The 15,818-nt window shown below is 31.8% G+C and overlaps 1 protein-coding gene across 1 annotated transcript in view; it reads left to right on the top strand.

Moving 5' to 3' along the window:
- Window positions 1-15,818, top strand: part of ANKRD13C (ankyrin repeat domain 13C) — a 71,989-nt gene that overhangs the window by 45,152 nt on the left and 11,019 nt on the right. The window contains exons 6-9 of the mRNA XM_039838563.1: window positions 1,932-1,998; window positions 6,279-6,423; window positions 11,179-11,310; window positions 13,770-13,931. Coding sequence (XP_039694497.1) covers window positions 1,932-1,998; window positions 6,279-6,423; window positions 11,179-11,310; window positions 13,770-13,931 — 506 coding nt within the window. The remainder of the gene's footprint in view (window positions 1-1,931; window positions 1,999-6,278; window positions 6,424-11,178; window positions 11,311-13,769; window positions 13,932-15,818) is intronic.

The following is a 15,818-nucleotide window of genomic DNA, read 5'->3' as shown; positions in this document are numbered from 1 at the left end:
TAGCAAAACCGAAATTTAAATTTAGAGACACTTTTCATTTTTCAGTTCAGTGAATTATGCTACCTTCAGAATGCTGTGTTAGACTCTCAGATTATGCTGAAATAAATTATGATATAGAGAGCTTAATTGTTCAATTTACCTGAGAAAGGAAAAAGTCATTACAGAATTGGGAGTTGCAAATTGCTCTATTTTTGGAATGCATTAATACCGGAAATTTTTTTTGCTTGATAATATCCCTTCTTTCCTGTTTTCCTTAGTTTTTTTTTTTTAATACCCTAAATCCTTAAACTTCTTTTTTTATATCCTGTTTTATATTTTACATAAACATTTAACATTTTAAAATACTCTTCAAAAAAATTTCCAGTCACTACAAATATATTCCACCATTCTCCTTGCTTTATTTTTAAGTGGCTTTCTTATTAGCTGCATTAGATTATTTTCTTGGGATTTATTTATGAAATAATTTTTGAAAATATGTGTTTATGTAAAATTACTTCTAAGCTTCTTATTTTCTCTGTGCATTCCCTTCATCCTTTTCTGATGTTTTTGATAAGTGAGTATTGGGATATGATTCTAAATTCTTCTGTCTTTGCAGGTTACCATACTACTTCAAAAGATGTAATAAATTAACTTAGAGTGCTATCTTATTCTAATTATCTTTTTAATATTACATCAATACTTGAGGACAGGAAATCTGGATCTCAGTTAATGAGCACGAAAGAAGAGCTTTGGTCATTTACATAAATTTATCCTATTAATTGCTCTTCTCAACTTCTGTTGTTTCATATAAGGAAAAATTTTATCAGAAAATGATTTTTTATATTCTTTGACTAGGGTAACTCTTAGTTGACAATCCATTCTCTCTGAGCAGTAAACTTTTCTTATTTTTGTACAATAAAATGTCTAGAAAACTATCTTCATTGCTGGAAATTATTTTGGATTAAATAACCTCACGATTTTAAAAAGACATTGATATGTTAAGTGTATCTTTAATGTTAAAGAGAAAGTGTTGATGCTTTTAAAGAAGTTAACTAAAAAATTAGTCTTTAATTTTCTCTAAAGTCTTTGTTTCTTTCTAACCCAGGTTGATTTATCACCCATTTTTAAAACACTGAATTTTTAAAAATATACTTGTAATATATCTTACACACACACACTTACATATACATGTAATAGGATCTTAATTTTAAGAATATTGAGCTTCACAGTTTTTTTGTATGTGTTGTTTATTACAACCTGTTATGCAGATTTATTCATCCCTAGAATAACTCATATTTCCGCAAAATATAGCAGATAATAAGTAATAACAAATTTTTGAAAATGTAGTTTGTGATATGAATGTGAGGAACACTGGAATGTAGAAATCTATAGGTGAATAGTATGATTCCATTTTATAGATTTTGAAACTGAGGTGCAGTGAACTTAAGTAACCACGGCCACATATTTGGGATTCAAACTCAGATTATTTAGCTTTTAAAATGTCTCTTTAAAGAAATACATATTACTTTCTACTATTTAATCACGTTATATTTAAAGGATCAGATAGGATTCAGGTCTATCTAGTTATCCATTCAGGAGGTTTAGTTACTGTAGGGCATTGCTTTCTTATCTGTAGTAATATCTTGCAATATGTACTCAAGAGTAACATCATAGCAACTCTGCTATTCTTATGTATGTTGGTGGGTGGGTGAGTAGAAGGTAGGATGTGGGGGCTCAGTGAGCTATACAGCAAATACAATTAAATAGTAGGTAATTGAAGTTGCTCAAATTGCTTTATATATTATTTTTAAGTGGAAATATACTATTTAAAGGAAATTATTACAATTTTGGTGAATTAGAATGTTTACATTACTCTTCTTCTAAATAAAAAAAAAATTCATGTCTCAGAACTTTAGGTGGTTAATTTTTACCTTTTATTTTTCAAAATACAGTGCCTTTACTTTCCCGAATTCTGCCTTCTGACGCATGTAAAATATACAAACAAGGTATCAATATCAGGTAAGGTGATTTGATTTTTTTCTGAGTAACAGAAAATTGTGATTTAGAGGAAGCTTTTCTTTCTGTAGTAATAGCTTACATTTGGATATAGTATTTTATAACTTAAACATGCTGTGATATATTTACAATATTTTATCTCATTTGAGACATACTACCGATAAGGAACCAAAAGCATAAAATCTTGACTAAAACAGAGGTGTTATTCAACTACGGACTATCTAGAAGACAGAGTGAAGATTATGGTGTAATACTAAAAAGATTTAAGTGATCATCTCCCTGATCCTGGCTTTTTAAGGAATAAGGAACATATCAGGAAGACCTAACTCTTGTCCTTTTTTCTCTATCCCTCTTATACCTTTCCCTCCCCTATTTACTCATCCATGTATCTATCCATTCATCAGTTTAATTCTTTATCTATTCTATTGAACTCTTTAAGGCTAATTTTAATTTTCTTCCATTTTCTTTTAAAACTAAGATTGATGTTTAGATCTGATGGGAAACCTATTTATTTTACTCATTTTAGAATTTACTTTATCATTCCTTATATCTTTAGCTTTATCTTACTTAAAGCTATTTATAAATATATTTAAATTAAGATATATATAAGCTATATATAATGCTAGTAAATATGCCAACTTTTATATATACTAATATATTTATAAATTACATATAAAATATTCTATGTCTATATCTTTATGCATCTCCAGAATATAAATTTGGATATGTAAAGGTCTAGAACTGGATGTCCTGAGAGATTATCTCATGTAAACTATTCATTTTGTAGATGAGAAAGTTCAGAGAGATGAAGTGATTTTTATAAGAGCATATTGCAAATTAATCGCTGAGCCAGGACTTCTGACTTCCTGTTAGTTTTCACCATATGAGAAGGCAGAAATTTTTAAAAATCAACTCTTTATGAAATTCATTATATAATATATTGAATTCTAGTGAAGAGTTAACCTTTAGTTGAAAGTAAGTTCTAGGATAATTATTCTCAAGGAATAGAATTTCATTAAGGTAGAAGTTTCTTGGTTTTTGCTGTTAAAAAATAACCTCAGATGTTTCTAAATATGAAAGTGGTCATGTACATAAAATTCATGGACATTATAGAAACCTTGAAAGATACAGAAAGTATACTAGAGAAACTAGGAAAGGATTTTCTAACATATAGATTTTAATTCAGCAGCCCATTGTTAGCAATATAGTATGGGTTCATCAAAAAATTATTCATCAATTTAAAAATATTTAATTAGGTGCTTGCCAAAGGTAATAGATAATTTGGGAAACTAGTATTATCTTCCATGTGCTACTTTAAAAAAAAGGTTAGTTTTAGTTTTGTTTGACTTTTAGAAATAGGAAGAAAGTAACTTTCTTAAAGAATTGTTTTACGTTTATATATGACTTTTAGAAGTAAATAATTTGATGAATATTTTATAATAAGTATAGATAATAAGTAAAATCATAAAATGTTTAAAAGAGACATGAGAATAAAAGCCTAATGGAGAATCGTTGTGTCAGAAAGTGTAGATTAAGGAGAAGCTACTATAATTTAGCACGACACTCAAACCTAGGGCTTACCAGCAGCTAAGGGTGAAGCAAAAATGTGATAGGTTGGTTATAAAGCTCTCATTATCAAATGAATTTTACCACATTAATGGAGAAGGTGGATCTTAGGATGTTTGGTAAAGATTTTTCAAGATAACAAGAATTGACTTAAATCTGTTAACATTAAATAAAAACTTTCTAATTTAAATATCATGAGACGATCCATTTTTTAAAACCACTTCAAATGAAGCTGAATTTTAAACTACGTGCAAAGAAATCTTTAAAGTTTACTTTGGTCTCATGACAACCATATGATTAAGATTAGTTTTTTAAAAAGTATCACTTCAAATGAAACTGGGTTTAAAATATGTTCAAAGAAATTTTTAAAGTTTAGTTGTATCTACCCATGACACTAATCTGATCATGTAAAATATTTTCTCTGGTATCAAAGAGAAATTATTTCTTAAATAGAAATTGGAAAGTATGAGCACCTTTGTTAGAAATACTAACATAAACATTTTTACTACTAACAATTATGAGGTGATCTATAACCATTGACTGAAATGATCATTGCAAACTTTGCCTCATTTCAGGTTTTTCCTATGTCAAGAGAAAGCTCTATTTCCTTTCTCAGTGTTATTTGGCATTTTTCAATTTTTATCTCAAAAAAATATTTTCTATTCAAATCTTTGCATTTATTCAAATAATTTTTTTGTTCTTCATGGCTCATTACATGGCAAAAAATTTAAAATATTAGGGTACACAAGCTTAAAGCCAAGGATTAGTTAATACATTAAAATATCATCATGATAAATTTTATCATTATGCGACATGTGTGATATTTACCAGGAAGTCTGTTGTGTCAGGGATATTGCAGAAGATGTATTAGATAGTCTTATTTCAGTTGCAAAGTATAAAAACACAGATGAAATAAAAATCGACTATGACTTATTTTAGGTGTGGCTAGATCTAGGAACTTAAATGTCATCATGTCAGTCTGTCTTTGTCTCTTTCTTTGTCTCTCTCTGAATATCTTTTCTCACTGTTTCTACCCTTACCCCTTGTAGCCCACTACCACTCTCATCCAGGATGGACAAGAAGGGAATGGAGGCAGAAGACTGCTCTGGCCCATTTCTTTTTTTATGTGGAGTGTAGAAGCTTAGAGTCCAAGTAGGCCACTTATATAAAATGGTCTGTTTCTTTTTGACGCTATCAGTAGCCCATATCTTATAGAGATGGGAGATTAGCCACTCTTATTAGCATTATTTTCTCTGATGCCACATTTATAAGCAATAACAGGACATGTTAATAGTACAGGCAATAGCAGTACAGTCACAGGCCACTGGAAGTGAACTAGCAGCTAGAATTCAGCTATAAAGCAGCAGACAGGGTTCACCCCTACAGGAGTTGATGACTTGCTTTTTTTTTTTTAGCACTTTCTGATTTTATTCTGAGAGATGTGTATGTTTTATATGGCTCAGAAAACAGCCCCTTATACATAGGGTAACCATCTTCCCTATTTACTCTGGTTTATCCCTATTGTCCTGGTAAAATTATTAATATTACTTTCACTTTTTAAAAATTACTAGTTTTGCTGATGTAACCTGAGTTATTCTTTTGGTGCAGCATGTGAGATATGTTTCATTTCTCAGCTTTTTCTGTGTAGGGAAGCCAAGAATACCCATTCATTTTGCTTTATCTGGGATGAAAATGGAAAAACTGATGAAGTAGTGAATTCTAATAGTGCCTTAGAAACTCGGTAGCCAGGGCGGATCTCTCACAGGGACTTAAAGGAGTTTCCCTGGATATAATCAGCATCTCTTAACAGATGTGTCAACCCATTTCTCACATTAAGGACTATGTTTTGAGCAGCCAATCAGAGAGATCCTGATGTAATCTTTTACAAAGCCATGTGCAAGATTGAAGCACTTCAGAGTACTTGTGAACTTTTCCATTACAATATTCTCTTTAATGTCAGCAAGTGATTTGAGGAATTTATTTGAGACCAACTCATTGGGCTAGACCATGATAAGTCTTGATTACCAGAGAGCACAATAAACACAGAAGTGTGTGAATCTGTGAACTTTTGACACAAGAACAGTCGTTAAGATTTTCAGGCTGTGCAGATGTTGGAAAAGAGAATCCTAATCTGAATCTAGGAAATCAAACAGAAAGGCCAGGAATTTGAAGTAAGTTAAATGGGTTATCAAGTGGAAGAGTAAAGCAAGTTTTGGTAACAGACGGTTAGGCATGAGACATAGGTATAGATCAAAAGGCCAAGACTGGACACATAGTCCTTGATTCAAGAGTGTGGTACATCCATTGCTTTACCCTTCTTATATGCTCCACTGAGCTAGCAACATGGGTTTAAAAGAATCAAAAAATGTTAGACAGGTTTGCTTTCTTTTTCTGCCTTTCCCAGTTGAAGTAACTTTTATGGAGTAGCTACAATAAGGAAAATGGTAGGGAAAAAAGATGCATTTAGGGAAATGCAATGGGGAAATAGTCTTTTTCTTTCTGGATTGAAATAGGGTAAAATGGAATATATTGAAATATTCCTTCAGTGTTTTTTTTTAAATAAGATATTTTAAATTAGCTTTTATCTCTAAATTTGACTTCAATATATGGTATTAGCATCTTGGTGTCAGTTTAGAAGAAACAAAGCTTGTTTAATTACTGTGGAATATTTTTGAAACTTTATTTGTCAGAATTTCTCATCTACCCATCTTTCACAGGCTTGACACTACTCTCATAGACTTTACTGACATGAAGTGCCAACGGGGGGATTTAAGCTTCATTTTCAATGGGGATGCGGCACCCTCTGAATCTTTTGTAGTATTAGACAATGAACAAAAAGTTTATCAGCGAATACACCATGAGGTGAGCATGTTGTCTTATAAGTATTACTCTAAATGGTTTTTGGAGAATGTCTTTGTATGCAACCAGATCTCAGAGTAGTTGTTTTAAAAGGCATAAGGTATAATTGAGATGGTTCAATCCTAAAGATTTCACTTCCTTACTATTAACTTTAAAAATATATATATTATCTGGTCTCCATCTTGATCAATCCATTGAGCTTTTTTTTTTTTTGCTCACAATTCATTAATGATCTCCTAGTTAAATGAACTCTATCTTCCTTTGTTCTTATTTGTAGTTCTCATTTGTTGAACCTGTGTTGGCCCTTTCACCATTTATTATCTTGCTACCTTAAAATGTCTCTGACCATTTCTATTTCCTTAATTTGGACACCTCTTTCGGCTGTCTGTACTCTTACTTTTCCTCATTCTTTGACTTCCTTTCTTTAGTCTATCTTTTCCTTCTTTGAGTACAAAATTATCTACCTTCCGCCACAACATAAATTCATGTTGGTATTGCCTCCACAACCAACATGAATGCCCCGTTTCCCTGCTGTAAACCAAAGACAGTTTTTCTAGTATCTCTATTCATTGATAGCCCTACAAACGTTTTGTAAGTCAGCATATTGCCACTGTTGCTTTTTATTTTATTTTTTACTTTTCACCAGTTCATTTCCCCATATTGTCATTCACCACATCTTGTGGCGACTTCTTCAACATCTCTTAGATTAGAACATCCTTCTATGTCCATTAGCGAGACCTTAGTTACCTTGTACATGTACTATTGAAAAATAGTGTCCTGTCACTGAGCAGTGGAAATTTAGATTGGAAGAGAAGAAAAGGTATTCCTTGTGGAGCCCACAGGTGAGTAAAATTAGAGAAGTGGGAATAATAATGGTCTTTTTGGGAAACAGAAAAGAGATCTGATTGCAGTGCTGATTTCTCTTATTGAATATGGTAACATGGTTTATGGAAGGCTTTGAAACCATGTTACCATATTCAATAAGAGAAATCAGCACTGCAATCAGATCTTAGGATCTGCTGTAGTTGGCAACAGAGAGTTGTAGATTCTTAAACAAGATATTGAAATGATCCAAAAGTAATTTAAGTGAATTAAGCTTTTGTATTTCTTTCATTTTCCCTCTTTCCCTCTCTCCTTTTCTTAAACATTTATCAAGAACCCAATAAATGCTAGACAATGCTAGCTGGTATGAATAGTATTACTGTATTAATAGTATATTTTAATTACTATTATATATTGAGCACTAATTGCCAGCATATTGGAACTATAAGTACTTTATAGTGCTTCTCATTAAATCCTTAAAATAACCTGTCAAAGTAAATAGTTTTATTATTTCCATTTTACAGATGAGAAAATTGAGGGTTATGGATATTAAATGACATCTCCAAGATCATAGCTAGTATGTAAGACGAATTAGAAAAGGAAAAGATTGGAGGCAGAAGATTTATGTGAGAAATTTTTAATTTTACAGTTGAGAAGGGATGAAGATCTTGACTAGGATGGTATAGTGAATAATTAAGAGAGGAATTATGATTTATATTTCCAAGAATGAAATAAGAGGACTTGCTAATAAGTTGAGTGCAGCAAATTAAGAATTGGAAAGATATAAGAGTGTGTATAGTGATTCTGTCTTGAAGAGCAGAATGAAGGTGGTGCCCTGATGGAAATGGGGCATTTGGAAAAGGAAATAGGTTTGGAGTTTTGGATAACATTCATTTTGAGTCCATTGCTAAAATCAGTGTACGTGTTTCAACCCTCTCTTTATTAGACTTCTCTGAAGTATTTGCTATTGTTGATAATTCAGTTCTTAAGATTTTCATTTCCTTGTTATTTGTTGACTTTGGTCAATTGTTCTTTTCCACTCTTTCCTCCTTATTTCCTTTGCCTGTTCCTTTTTCTCTACTCACTCCTTGAATATTGATAGACCCCCCTGATGTGGTTCTCATTTTTATAAACTTGCAGAATAATCTCTTCTGTTCTCACAACTCTAACTACATCCCATAGGCTGATGATTTATAAGCATGTATTTGTATCCCAGATAGATCTTCTGAATGGAGACCTATTTAAATGCCTAGTAGGTATCATGTATGTCTCACTTCAAAATTTAGCTTGTCTAAAACTAAACTCATTATTTTCCCTCCAAATCTTCCCTTCCTCTCATTTTCTTTTGGTGAATGACATCATTCGCTCTTCAGCCAGAAAACTGGGAGTTATTTTTGATGTCTTTTCTTGTACTCCATGTTCCTAACTAGAGAACATGTGTGGTCATTTCTGTCTCTCTAATGTCTTATAAGTATTCTTTTTATATTCATATTGTTAATGCCATAATTTATATATTCATTTCTTTCAACTGTACTATCTCAAGTCTCATAAATGATCTTCCTGGACTCCTTCTTACCTGTTTCTTAATTATCACAATTGGAGATAGATTGAACATTGAAAACAAATTTATGAAACCTGCCTTAATTGAAGACATTTTAAAAGTTCTTTGTTGCTTAAAGAGTGAAACCCAAATTTTTTAGCGTGACATGGTTCCTTCTGTGACCTGGCTTTTGCATACTTTTCCAGCCTTTTACTTAACTTGCTATCTTAGATACCCTAATACTAAGTTCTTTGCAATTTTTCAGATGTGCCAGGCTACTTAGCTCTTCAGTCTTTTGTTCACATTGTTTTCACTTCCTGGAATGCTATTCTTGCACCCTCACACCTGTAGGGCACCTGCTTAGTGTCACTTCCTCCCCTGCCAGGTGACTATTATTTTCATTATGCTTCCACTAAATCTAGTACCATGGAGCTTCTACTGCTTTATTTGTTTATATGATTTTCTAGAGGAAATCCCATAGGCTGATGATTTATAAGCCTATTTCCTAGAGGAAATCATATAAACATACTCCTCAAGGGTATGGAGTTCTTTTAGTTACATTCTTTGGTACCTAATACAACATCAGTACATCCTAGGTTAGAGTTTTGTGAACTCTTTCTGTAAAAGTAGAGATAGTAAATATTTTGATACATACATATATTTGCAGGCCATATGGTCTCTGTGACAACTACTCAATTCTGCTATTATTAAAAGCATAAAAGCAGCCATAGATAATATGTACAAAATGATTATAACTATATTACAGTAAAACTTAGGAAAACAGATGGTGGCCTGGATTTGACCTCCTGGCCATAATTTACCAACCTTTATTCTGGACTCTCATACATTAAATAATTTAATTTCTTGCATATTAAATGATAACAGAATAGCTAACTAGGCAATGGATAAATTGAAAATATGGTCCTGAGAGAGAAGCCAGAGATTAAGTCTAGTATTGTATTAGCTGATGTTAAAGGATTGATATTTAGGGTATATGTGTGTATATTCTATGCCTAAAAAATTATGAAAAAACTAGATTTTGAGTAGTAATCCTCAAGGCAAGGAAGGGAATACTTGTTTATTCTAATATGCATAAATAATAACTATTCAATGAATATTTGTTGAATGGATATAATTAACAACAGGTCTTTTTCATTCATGCAGTTAGGAGATGGTTCGTCTATGATTTGTAGAAGAGTTCTGTTCCAAAAGTTTATTTGAAAATAGGTTTGAAACTTAAGGCAAATTTCTTCATATATAGCATTATATGTAGTGTCCTTCCCAAGCTACTATATAAAATCCTAATTGATTTGTAATATATTTGAAGTATATTGTCTAATAGTTCTGTACAATCTGTGCCAGCCCAAATTTTTCTTTAGAAAATTGTGTTCAGAATTAGTTTGGGTTACCAGGACTACATTTTCACCTTAGCATTAATGTCAAGATTTTCCATTCCTTGCTTGTAAGGGTGAAGGAAATGGTGCTTTCTGAGTCTCAAGATATTACTGTTTGTTTGTTTGTTTGTTTGTTTCCCAAAGTCTGATAGATTAAGAAATGGACTATATCTGGGTGAAGTTTGGTGGTGAAGAATAGAAAATGGGCCTCTTAGGAATGTAGAAATCAGAAAGTATGGGGAATAGATGATACTCAAGCCATTATAAGCCCTGTGGACAGTTCTCATTCCCAGACAAATCTCTAGATTCTGTCTTTTTTTTCCTCCCCTATTTTTTTCTCTTTAGACACTGTGGTCCTAAATGTCAGAGAATCACTTTTGTCCTGTTAAAGAATAGAACCTCTTCTTACACCTATTCACTTACACTTCTCTACCTGATCACTTAGTCTTCTGTCCCTGAAGCAAACACAAACCTTTCTTTTTTTTCTCATTTAAAAAATAATTATTGATCAATTATTATATGCCAGCCCTGGAGAATATGCAAAGAAAGGCTCAAATGATAGTGGTGGGTATTTGGATTAAAAAAGAACTAAAGCAAGATTCATCTATACTTAAAGAAAACAAAACCTTCATATGGGCATTTTGTCTCAGACCTGTCAATTTAATTCTTTAAGTAATCTTTTAATTTGCTCTACGTACTCTTTGTTTCTGCAGTGGGTAATCTAGTATAGTTTCCATAGCGTAATCTAGTATCGTTTCCATAGCGTATCTGTAACAGTGTAAGAGTACTATTAATATATTCATAATTTGTCATAATTCTGACTTCTTTAGATGTATGTAGTTTAAAGTTCTGTAATTGTTTTTAAAATAAGTATAACACCACATTTTTTAGAATCTGTTCTTTTTGTTTTTTGAAATTCATAACATTTTGTTATTTTCATATGTCATAGTAATAACCTTTGAAAACCTAGATTCTCATATTTAATTTTTGCTCCCACCCCAGGAATCAGAGATGGAAACAGAAGAAGAGGTTGACATTTTAATGAGTAGTGATATTTACTCTGCAACTTTATCAACTAAATCAATTTCTTTCACACGTGCCCAAACAGGATGGCTTTTTCGGGAAGATAAAACAGTATGTGCAGATCTAGATTTTTAAACTTTAAAAATTGTTTAGTATTTATTATTGCTATAATAATGTGATGGAAATGTAAGAACAAGTAGCTTACTGAATTGTCTTCAAATAGTTTTTTCTTTCTTCCTTGAATCCAGATAGGTGATTATAATGGTTGGTTATAAAGTTGGAAAATATTATTGCAGAAGCCAGGAGAGAACATTTAGCTCATTTGAATTCTGTGTTGGGAAAGATCCTTGTTTTCAGCTGCCTTGTTATTATTTTACAAGGAACGGTGTCTTTACATGGTTCCATTACATTTCCAATGCTTTATTCCTCAGGAAGATCACAAAGAAGGATACACTTTTGAATTCATTTCTTTGGACCTTTTTCTTTCTACTTTTAGACTTCTAAACTGTTTACTTATCCAGTATCTGTTTCTCACTATTCCATATATGTGACTAAAATTAAATATGCTTACATTTATACAAGACTGTCATTAACTTAAATCTTGGTGGAGGTTTCCACTTAGTGAATTGTAAATTTTTTACATAATTACCATTTCATCTGACAGCCAGAGATTATACATCTGTTCAAAATATATTCAAAAAAATTTTAGACATACAAAAAAAGCATTTTATAAAATTTTAAAGTCAAGAATGAGTAACCACATCAGGTAAGGGCCAGGATTTACTGGTTTTAAAATTAGTTTTTCTTTTATTTCACACAGTAGAAATGAATATATTCTCATTGGAAAAACAAAAGCAGCCTGTATTAGTCAGGGATCTCTAAGAAACAAAATTTCTTTCATATGTATCCATAGTAATATGTAACTTTAGTTATTGATATTTGTTTATAAAGTGTTATATCTATTTTGCAACTGTTTTTAGTATGCCTTAGAAGCTTTTTCTTATTAGCAGTGCTACTTCATTCTTTTCAACAATGGCACAATATTCCATAGTATGAATATATTGTAATTTATCCAGACTCTTATTTTTGGACATTTAGATGAATGGACACACATTTATGTCCAGTTCTCTGCCATTATAAATGATGTTGCGTTTATCATTTTACGTTCTTTTGCAGCATCTGTTGTAGATAACAAGAAATAGAATGGCTGGATTATAGGGAATATACACTTAAAATTTTTATTGTTGTAATGATTTACTTTTAGTAAATGCTTTTTCATTATAAGATTTCAAAAACTGATAATTATCACCCTAGTATTTCCCAACCACAGAAAACTCCTCACTATGAGATCTAGGCTCATCAGCTTTTCTCTCTAAGCCTATTTGGCAACAAATAGCATTAAAGGATTCCCAGTTGTGAGATCCTACACTGCAATCCATTTGTTGACTTGAAGTGTTATTTGTTTGTACTCTGTTCTTCTGGACAGCATTAGAAGGATCATTTCAAGAGAAGATAAAAATTGAAGCTGCTATTCATCTAGTGCTACTGCTAAGCAGCTCAAATCTCTTGAACAGCATCTAGGTGATCTTCTTAAAACTTTGACAGGTAAGGAGGGAGTCAGTAATGCTATGGTTCCCATTTTGTAGGTAAAAACAAGTGCAAAGTGCTTTGCTTTCTGGTGGCTGGTAAGGAGGCCACCGAAAGCAGGGTGGACGTGAAAATAACTCTAAACACATAGATTCAAATGCCAGAAAATATCAGTAAGATGGAGACCAAGTGATTTGCACGCAGGTAGAAATGGGAATCTTGTTTTCAGTTAATTTATTGGTCATATTTTTGAAGTAAGGTATTTCAGACTCCGATCACCTGTGAGTCTGAAAAGATAAAGGTTAATGTTGAAGGACAACTTCATTGAAAGGAAACCATAACTCTTTTTTTGATGTCCTTTATACCTCTTGAATTTTCCTGTCTCCAATCCATAATGCAAACACTTAATTGTATTGGAGAGCAAGACTACTCTGTCATTCTCTCTTTGTTGAAAGCAGCAAGCAATTGTAACTTGAAGTTTGATCCTGTTATAGAATAGAATATTGGAGCAGGTAATTAATTCTAGTTGTACTAGAGATTTCTATGTGACTTGGACTATTTCTTTTTATTCCACTTTCTTTTCTATCTATAAAATGGGAACAGTAATTATCCCTGACCCCTCCTTGTTACTCTGATATTTGTCAGCTAAGTAAAGTTTTCAGATAGCTTTATGCTACTTGGGAGTAGATTCTAAAGGAATACTATGTGGTATTTTTATTTAGATTTAATTCATTTGCAGATTAACTTCCATACATCTTGTGTGTTTTAAATTTTTCTTTACAAATTTGAAATGTGTAATTTCATATATTTTTTTAACTTAATAGCATAAGATAATTTGATAATTTCAAATACCAAAGGGATATTTGTTTTCATCTTAATGTTACATGTTTATGTGAAAACATGTATATGTATATTACTTTAAAACTTTTAATCTAAGGCAACTTTAATTTCCTATTATTTTGAAATATTTAATTTTGTTTTAGGAAAGAGTAGGAAACTTTTTGGCAGATTTTTATCTGGTGAATGGACTTGTTTTAGAATCAAGAAAAAGAAGAGAACATCTCAGTGAAGAAGATATTCTTCGAAATAAGGCCATTATGGAGAGTTTGAGTAAAGGTGGAAACATAATGGAACAGAATTTTGAGGTATAATTTGCACTTCTAATTTATAAGGTTCTAAAGAAGGGGCAGAGTTCATTCCTGTCATCCAGTGAGTTTATATAAGTACACTCAAATTTTATTTACTATATACACCTTTTGTTTTTCTTTGATATAGCCTTTGGTGATTTTTTTGTGAAGCTGTTCTATTCTTGGTCTTTGAGTCTTTGCTAACAAATAGATTAAATCATTTTATAAGCATGAAAACCAATGTTAATTTTTAATACATGTCCCTTTGCATGTATTCTGAAATCATCTGCTGCTTTCGAAATCACCTCAGCTAAAGGTCCACTTACTTTATGAGTCATTTCTAGCCTATACCTTCCCATAAATATTTATTAGGCATGTGTTTAATGAAAGCATACTATATGCAAAGAATTATGCGACTGTAGGGAAATGGAGATGGGGGGATTAGGAAATACAAAGGTATATGAAAATGTTAACTGCCTCTACAGTCTTATTCCTTAATAAGATGAATTGGACGAGTTCTTAAATTTATTTTTTATTTTGACAAATTTACTTATTTAGTTGTTTATTTATTTAATGAACTTATTTGAGCCAAACTGATGACTTTCTGTGGAGCAAGATCGCAATTTTAACAATTTTAGAGTTACAAAAAGTTCTACAATAGTACAAAGACTTTCTGGATATCCTTCATGAAGATTCCCCAAATGTTAACATTTTCTAAATTTTAAAGCGGTGTTTTCAAATTGCAGGAGAGTGACCCCTTACTAGCTTATGAAATCAATTTAGTGAGCTGTGACCACCTTTTTTTTTTTTAAAAAAAAATAGATTCTAAATAATTAGGTAATAGAGAAAAACCAGAGCACGTCACACACAGTATGGATCATTATTACTTTATGAAACAATAGTTTCAGGGTGTATGTGTTATGTAAATATGCATATGTCTGAGTGCTGGGTGGTGGTGTAAAATGTAAATCACAGTTGCAAAAAAGATTAAAAGCTTCCATGAGGAGGCTTAAATTCTTTGAATGTTTAGTCTCTCCCCTGTGATATTGTGCCAGATTATGTTTTAGGGATAGACAGATTTTCAGACTATTATGCCAGTTTCCAACTAATTCATGGTAATACCGTGAGTGCCATATTTTAATGTGCCATAATTTAATGTTTAAATATCTTAATGTTTAGAAAGCTCATGTATTGCGTGAATCAGCCATAATTTGGTTAAATAAATACAGAAGATAAAGTGTTTAAGAATCCCCACTAAATATTTAAGTTAAAATTGTGATCATACCAGTTTAGTGTGATACTCTTTGCCAGATACTCTTTGCACTTCTCATTTTTCTTGTGGTTTTGGGATAAAGTGGAGCTTCACCAGACTTTGTTTTTCAGAAGCCTCCTAGTGTTTACTGATATCTCGATCACCAGAAGACATAGGATATGATATGCTTGTCATTGTACTTACAGTAGAATGCCATAGTATTGTCACATGCCATAGTATTATGTGTAATATCCCATTTTATGTCTTAAATTTGGCTGATTATAAGAGATTCTAAAATAATAATAACTTAAACAAGATAGAAGTTTATTTTTTTCATGTAAAAATCTGAGTTTGTGAGGTTTCTTTGCTCTGTGGGTTAATCTTAGACCTAGCCTTTTTGTCTTATTTCTCTACCATTCCTAAGATGTGGTCCTCATCTACATGGTATAAGATGGTTTATTACCTGTTTAGTATTCCAACAATTAGGAGTAGTAATTCTTAGCAGTATTTAGGAAAGAGCAGACATGCCTGTTCTGTTTGAAAACCCTGTTAGAAGTTGCACATATCCCATTGGTTAGAACTTAGCCACATGGTAACACTTAGCTAGCTGCAATGGGTGGCTAGTTTTTCATTAACTAGTAAGTTATGTATCC

Source organism: Pteropus medius, unplaced genomic scaffold (assembly GCF_902729225.1).
Source record: "Pteropus medius unplaced genomic scaffold, Ma_sr-lr_union100, whole genome shotgun sequence".
Taxonomy (NCBI): domain Eukaryota; kingdom Metazoa; phylum Chordata; class Mammalia; order Chiroptera; family Pteropodidae; genus Pteropus; species Pteropus medius.
Note: the sequence above shows the minus strand (reverse complement) of the source record. Positions and strands in the feature narration are given on the sequence as shown.